This window comes from Drosophila gunungcola, assembly GCF_025200985.1.
Source record: "Drosophila gunungcola strain Sukarami chromosome 3L unlocalized genomic scaffold, Dgunungcola_SK_2 000002F, whole genome shotgun sequence".
NCBI lineage: Eukaryota > Metazoa > Arthropoda > Insecta > Diptera > Drosophilidae > Drosophila > Drosophila gunungcola.
The window spans coordinates 3,791,679-3,799,359 of record NW_026453178.1 but is presented as its reverse complement, the minus strand read 5'-3'; the positions used below and the strand labels follow the sequence as shown (position 1 = coordinate 3,799,359).

At 44.1% G+C, this 7,681-nt stretch overlaps 1 protein-coding gene across 1 annotated transcript; it reads right to left on the bottom strand.

Moving 5' to 3' along the window:
• Nucleotides 1-3,907: 3,907 nt before the first annotated feature.
• Nucleotides 3,908-6,202, bottom strand: LOC128257654 (protein sneaky). Its single transcript, XM_052988749.1, has 2 exons — nt 4,648-6,202; nt 3,908-4,585 (listed from the first exon to the last, which is right to left on the bottom strand). The coding sequence occupies exons 1-2, from the start codon at nt 6,163-6,165 to the stop codon at nt 3,962-3,964; spliced, it is 2,142 nt and encodes a 713-aa protein (XP_052844709.1). The 5' UTR covers nt 6,166-6,202; the 3' UTR covers nt 3,908-3,961.
• Between the last annotated feature and the right edge of the window lie 1,479 nt (nt 6,203-7,681).

The following is a 7,681-nucleotide window of genomic DNA, read 5'->3' as shown; positions in this document are numbered from 1 at the left end:
GTGCTTCGCCTTTTAACTCTTTCGCGCTTTTGCTGTGAAAGACCGAAAAGGCGTTCGCTGAGCTGAGCTCAGCCAAACAAACCCCTTAACTTCTCCATCCCGAAAATGTTTGGCACAAAAGTCTGAGTTCAACACGCACAGTGGAGTTTCGTTTTTTCTTTCCTTTGCTGTTTTATTGCGAGAAAAATAGAAATGAAATACAAAAAGTGGGTGAATAAAACCGAGTGAAAGATTTGTGGTGCAGTGGGTACCATTCGCACACTTCTTTTCACTCTGTGTGAAAATTGGGTCTGGTGTTTGGAGTTTGACTTGACAAAGCTGAGATTTCATTGTGGTTGCCATATGATTTCTAGACGAAAGCGAAGCGAATGCACTCCTACAATCATATTTTGCTATGTGTGGAATCCAATTAGCGATTCGCTGTGTGAAAAAACGAGCAGATCAAAAAGATAGCTGGTTATCACATTCCAAGCTCACAGAACTTACATTGAATGAAGCTGTCTTCCTGTAAAAATATGACTAAGATATCAAATAGGATTTTTTTAAATATTAACATTATTTTTTGTTCAGCTACTTTAAGTTCTCTCAGTTTGGGGTTATCTTAAAATGGTCTAAAGCTTAGAATAAAATATTTTTTAAATGATACATTATTTTTTTAATTTCTCGAAAGATTTGTATTCGAACTTCAAATATTGAACCATAAAATTCATAACAGAGATAAAGTGATTGTATTTTTGGATTTTATTTCCTGTCCACATTCATCACATGAACAATTTTTCTTTCTATAAATACTGAATAAATTGGAATATAAATGTTAAATAAATAAAGGCAAACACCGCTCGCTGCTTTAATTGAGTCGGCTGTCCACAGCGAATATAACAAAGGGATCAAAAACTCTAGAAGGTGGAGAGTAATAAAGAATAATCCGCAAAAACCCAAAACCCCTCGCCGCCAGCCCTTTCAAATCAATTACTTTAATCAATTTTTAACACGTTTGCGCTTCTTCGCACTCGGGGCGCCCACCTCAAGCTGGCGTTTCTCTCTGTTTTTGCTAAAATTTTAATTATAAAGATTAAATACGAGCACAGTGGCCAAGGAATAGGTGGCAAAAAAATGGCAAACTAACCTGCCATAACAAACTTAAAATAATATTAAAGAATTTTTATTGAAATAATAGCAGACAATGCAGGTTCGCGGAGAGGGGGAGGTAGACATAGATATAGCTAGAGCTATAGCCACAGTCGCGGTTCGTCAGTGTCAGGCGAACACAACTTCAAAGGCGGGGAATATTCCATGGAACTGGGAGTTGGAAATGGAGATGGTGATGGAGATGGAGTTGAAGTTGGAAGGGGGCTCCACTGATTGGGGGCGACGACAGGCTGTCGGTCCGAGGTTTCTCCAGTCTGCCGTTTCGCCGTTTTTTCTAATTGAAATGTTCCGCACCATATTTCTCTACGCTTTACCACCTGCTGCTCCGCGAACGGATGGTACGGATCCCCTGGCTCCCTTTGCTAAATAGTTCGCTCCGGTTCTGAATGGCCGTCTTTGGGACCCGCAAATTGCAGGCAAACCGCTGGAACAGCTCAGTTCGCAAAAAAAGAAAAAAAAAAAAAAAAAAGAAAACAATGCACTGGCCAGCGAGCATCCAACCATCCGTGGGCCATCGTTGTGCTTCCTTCATTATCAACGCCAAGTTGAGCCCGTGATGATAAAGGCAGTTGAGGGACTCAGCCGATTATTTTTCAGCACTTTGGCCATTTTCGTTTAGACGGTGATACTTGGCAATACACTTCAGCAGGTAGTATTCGTTTCGACGGGATTACTCATATTTAGACATTACTATTGAAATATTAGATAAAGTAATTCTTTCAGAAATAGTAATCTTATCAATCTTATTACCTAACCATTTAAGGTACCACGTATCAGTGGCATGACAAACGAAAATTTACCTACTACTCTAAGGTAAAATAAAAAGAGCATGACAATAATTAATGGCAATATTTCGAAAATATAGTAAGCTCGTACCTAAATCTTTAGTCCATATCCTATACTAGCAAAACATATATTTGCTGTAATATCAAGTCTTTATTTTGCTTCACTGCCTGAATTTAATGGCTTTAAAATCTTTCAAGCTAGAAAGATATTCTGACTTTTTAATAAATCAAGATAATGAAAATGAAAGGACAAGAAATATTTTTTAACATACAGCTTTCACGGAGATATATCTAGCAGAAAAATAAATAAAATCTAAATCGATAGACACGGAAACTTGTATTATTTGTTTAAAAAAAAAATTAAAGACATCACCTTTATAAAGAGCGTATTTCCTGGTCGACTTAGCACTTTGAGCTCTAGTTTTCGCTCATTTTTTTGTGTTTGCTGGTCTTTACACTGCTCGTTCAACCATCCGTCTGCAGGTTTCTAGGAAATAGTTCTGCACTGGTTTTTTCATCTGTTTTTTTTCAGTACCCACCACTGTCATGTCTCGTCTAGTTGCGTCTTCATAGTCTGGGCAGATGGCGTGGAGTCGGCCGGCGAGCTGAGGGTCGGGATGGGAGTACTGTGAGTACTGGGAGCTGTCGGGCGGAGTGTCACACCTGTCACTTCTGTGGCTGATCACAACAACCGCCGACGAGCGTCGACGACCTCGCCCCATTATCGCGAAGGGAGGGACTCGCTGCAACAAGGTGTGAACGTCAAATAATCACCTTTGCACACGGCATGCCGACCGGTCTAGCGTCTGAATGTGGATTCCACCTTTGCCGCAGTGTTTGTTTTTCGTAAGAAAATTTTGCGCATTTTTTCGGTGTCTTTTTTCCAGGGAAATGTGTGAAATTTCAATGGAAAGACGCAGCTCCTTGTGGCTTGTGGTGCTCCCAACCGCCCGCCATCCCATGTTTGCATAATTATTTTATTGCAGCCAGACGGCTGAGGCCAAAAGCCTTATGAATATTAAAACTAGAGCAGGGCGTGAGCGAGAGACTTTGTTGTCATCATTGTTGCAACTGTTTCATCCCAGTTTGTAGACGAGGAAAGTGCCCCAAAGCGTTTCCACTTTTCCACCAAGCCAAAGAACCCACCAACCATCTTGGCTGATCCCAAAAGTCTAGACAACTTCCAACCGAAAAACTTTTGTTACGTTTTCAGTTTGCCGAAAAAGGAGTTTCTGCATTACTGTAGGAATTCCTTCAATTAGCGTTTTTATTATTTTTAATTAACAATTTTGTAACTTAATCCTTGCTGCAGAGTGTTGAAATTCTCCTCAAGTTCGCTTTCCAGTGGCATAATCGAATCAGCGCCGCTTGAGCAAAGTTTGTCTAAGGACAAAAAGTTTTCCAGCTCCACCAGACATGTGCATAATTATGTTGAAACAGACGGCGGTGGGGAGCTAGGGTGGCCCAAACAAAAGGGTGGACAACTAATTGAGCGATGCTTGTGTTGTTGCAAAGAAATGAGAAATGTTTTCCAACTTACAGTAGACAACCGGCAGACAGTGGCATCGGCCGAGGGGAAAGTAGTTGGGGCCAAATGTTGAGAATTAAGTTTGACAGACTGGAAAAATGGCAATTAGGTTGAAGATATGATTATCATACAGAAGGACAGTTAATAAAAGGGTAGTGCAAGTGGGATTAAGGGACCAAGTTCTTGGGAGATGATTGCAAAGTATTCCCCGAGTGGGAAGAGCATTTCCAAATTCAAAGGGAAAACTTTCCCAAATGCTTTCGGCACATATGAGAAAAACTTTTGTAATGTCATTAGAGGGCTTTGTACCAGAAAGGGAAGCCATTTAACCTGTCCCGCAAAAGGCCACTCTTTGGTACAATAAAGAGTGCCTTGAAGGCATAGAGAGCAACTATTCCAACAGATATTTTTGTACCAATAAATTCAATTAGTTGAGAAAAGTATTTTAAATGTAGCATTTACAAGCACAATCAAGCTTAAGATTTCTGATTTTCCCACATCACTTTTCCTTCCTGTAGGCGTACACCTCGACACTGCTCTCGGATTCCTCTGGTATCCTTGTGAGCACTGTGCCACACTGCAGGCAAACGCTGTTGAGGTCCTCGGCACAATCGTCGCAATAGGGCAAGCCGCAGGAGCGGCAAATGGTGAAAGTGGAGTCCTCCAAGCCCTGACAGATTATGCAGCTCCGTTTGGCGCACTTAAAGTGCCGCAGCCAACCGAAGGCCCGAGGACATGACATGCGGAGCCACATGCAGACATTAACATGCTGCTGGATGCGATGTGAGGCCAAGTTATCCTCGGCATCGTGGACCAGATTCTCGAGCGACTTGAGTCTACTCCGCAGAATGCGGTTGTAGAGATAGAGAATGCGCTGCTTCTCTCGCTTGTAGTAGAAGAAGCTGCAGATCACACGTCGCATTCGCAGGAACGTGGTGCTCTGGTAGATCAGCAGGACTATGGCCAGGTAGAGAAGTAGCAGCTGGTAGTAGAAGGTCCTGGGCAGGACGTGGGCATTGGGCAGGCACTCCTCGTTGGTCAGCGAAGTGGAGACCCTCTCGTGGATGTTGAAATTGTGCATGGTGGTGCGCAGCAGTCTAGCCATTTGCCCCACGCCACTTATCTATCAAAAAACGCGGGATTGCCATAAAATGTAAGATACATTTAATATAATTTATCGCTTACATTAAATCTCACTTCATGCTCGCCCTCCTGGTGATAGGTGATCAGCGATCGCCTTCGAATAATCTGCAGTAGTTCAACCACCATGTGGTCTATCAAAATGAATAGTCCCGCCGTGACGATTTCCAACAGGAACTGGGTTAGGCTGAAGAACACAGTGGTGGACTCCTCGTGGGTGCGACCGAAGATGTGGTCCACGTCGATGTATTTGTTCTTCTCGTAGGTGCGCAGTGGCAAAATGGCATCGGTGCCTTGCTTCTTACACCGTTGGTCCACGTGCTTGAAATACTCGGTTATATAAAAGTTGTCAAACTCCACGTCACCCAGATACTTCAGATAGTAGTTGATGGATAAGCAGACCATCCGCAGCATGAACAAACAGAGTATCTTCTGGATCAGACCCATAACTCTGTGGAAACTGCGACGCCGTCGCTCGAAATCTTTGGTAAATTCCTGCGATGTTCTCTGGGCGGACTCAAGTTTGCTCCTGGCTATTTCCTTGTCCCTCACCTTATAGCTGACCTCTATGTGTGAACTATTGTCGAAGAGTTCCTGCTCGGCCCTCAGTAGCTCCAAGTAGGTCTCTCCAAAGTTTGGCGGCACCACGTCGGAGGGGTCACATATCCTATCCGGATTGCCAAAGAGATCTAGCTCGCAGATGATGTCCACGCGATAGGGCCAACAGATGGCCCTGCCTATCAGGGGAGGGAAACTGGTGGTGCACTTGCGATAGCCCTGCCGGAAGACCTCCAGGCACACCCGATGGCCACTTTTCAGCTGGTGCGTGCAGCGGCTCCTCATATTCTGCTGAAAACGCTCCTGAATTTCTTCGGCAGTTGGTAGCTCCTTGCCCGCAGTTTCACTTATGTTCATCTTTCTGGCCTGCCTGCTCCATCTTTCGAAGAGCGGCCTAGTCTGCTGGTCACCGTATTTATCGTCCTCGATGTCCGAGTGTTCCACAGCGTATTTGAGATCTATCAGGACCTCATGCAACTCACCAAAAGTCTGGCGTATCTCCTCCACATCCCCGCGCATGTGCTTCAAAGTGTTTGTAAACGGTTTAGCCATCAAATCGAAACGAGTTTTCGAGAGATTGTAAGTGAGGACAGTGGTGCAGACGAAAACCCGCGCCACTTCACCTGCATTCGACACCAGGTTGTCAATGGGTCCCGATATTATGAAGGCAAAGGCCACTGCCCGCAGATATGTCCTTCCGGATTTGCCCACCAAGGCCACGAATATCAGCATAATTACAGTGCGCGTTGAACGGGAGAGCATGAAGGCCGTTCCGGTCAGCAGGACGAAGATCGTGAAGACGGAGATGTTGGTGGGTCCGTGGGCAAACAGGCGCCCCAAGTTGAAGTTCAGAGCCACCAGCTTCCAGAGAAGAAATCCCAGGACCAGGCCCAACAGAAAAGTAAGCAGGCGTCGAAGGCACCGCATCCGAGCATTGTCCTGGCCCGGCGGTCTATACAAAAAGCAGTAGAAGGGCCGACACGGCTTAATCAGAAAGGAAAACATGCCAGACAATTAAGGCACAGCCTTATTTTGAGGCAAAACTCGGCATAAGCTGTCAGACAATGATTGGGATATGAAAACTAGAGTTATTCCATTCCTTACTGTTTCACAAATGCAACTCGTTAGATGGGAAGTTGATAAATGTTCCAAAGATAAAAAATTAATCAAAGAGACAATTTCGCCTATTGTTGACTTATTACCTAAGAGGTCTAACAATCAACAATTGTATGTCATAACCTTTTATACAATTTAAAAGATCAAAACAGCAGATAAAAAATGTAACAACAAATTAAATACGAATAAAAACTATTTTTTTTGATACCCAAATCAGCAAACAAATTAAAGTCATTTGATAAATTTTTTAATTGAATGAGCTCTTAAATACGTGTTTGCTAACCTATTAAGGCAAGCAAATAAAACTCGCCGCAATTGGGCTTTCCATTAAGCGGCTGCTCCAGAGCTGCATTTACGGAATATTAATTGGCTTTTGTCTACTTCGAAGCCTTTCAATTTTGTACTCCTAATAATAGTACCTATGGAAAAGGGTGCCCAAGAGCTGGCCAGGACCTCCCAGACAATCGGCAGTTGGCCAGACTTGTCCAGACCACTTTTCGTTGAGTAGGAGAATGCGAGAACATTCAGTTCATCGTTTCCCTCAACTCCAACGGGTAATCCAATTATAATGGACCTGGACGCTGCCGAGCTCTGCACCTGCCTCACTTGGGGGGATTCTTCTAAAATATAAAAATTGATTACATGCGTGTCTGTCTCCATCGGTCCGCATACACACTCGTTTTGGGCTGCGTTCGCCCATCGTGGCGGCGATTCCAAACTTGTTTGTTTTGGTTCGCGCCGGCGAGTGTTTAAAAATTTATGAACTGCAGTCAACCGGCAAAAGATGGATGGGATTGAATGCAGTCGGAGGAGGAGACACCTCCGCCGGCTCACTCCGAAATTGGTGCAGTTGCTCAATGTCGTCGCGCTCGGCGGTGTCACTCGCTGCATATTAAACAGTTTTTGAGATTCAGTCCCCCAGTCCCAGAGGCCGCACTTCATCAGCTTGGGCTTCGAGTTGGGGTTCGAGTTCGAGTGTGCTAAAAAATTGATTGATCCTGCAGGAGGCGGAGTTTGGGGTGTATAGGGCTCCTCCACTTTGACGACATCATCCGTAGACGTAGACGACGACGAGACGGGGCGTGGCCTGGTCTCAGGATGCTCGACGCACGCATTAAAACAATTTAAAATTCCAAAAGACCGAAACACCAGTCAACGCTACAGTGGGTGGCGTCGCCTAGAAATGTGGCAAAATAAGTGGGTTGGGAAGTGGTGGCCTTGATTGCATCCAAAGTAAAATGTTCCATTTGGGAAAGTTCAATTTGAGGGTAATGTTTGAGGCTCACGACAAGCTGAACTGTGGGAAATATATTGAATTACTTGGAGTTAGTGATATAAAACATAAAATTAAAAGGAGATAATAGCTGGGTGTTATAGAGTGAAGATATTAAACGTTTTAGTTAAT

Coding starts and splice junctions, on each gene's coding strand:
- LOC128257654 (XM_052988749.1), bottom strand. CDS start 6,165: ATGTTTTCCTTTCTGATTAAGCCGTGTCGGCCCTTCTACTGCTTTTTG. Junction 4,586..4,647: donor AGCATGAAGTGAGATTTAAT/GTAAGCGATAAA, acceptor GTTTTTTGATAG/ATAAGTGGCGTGGGGCAAAT.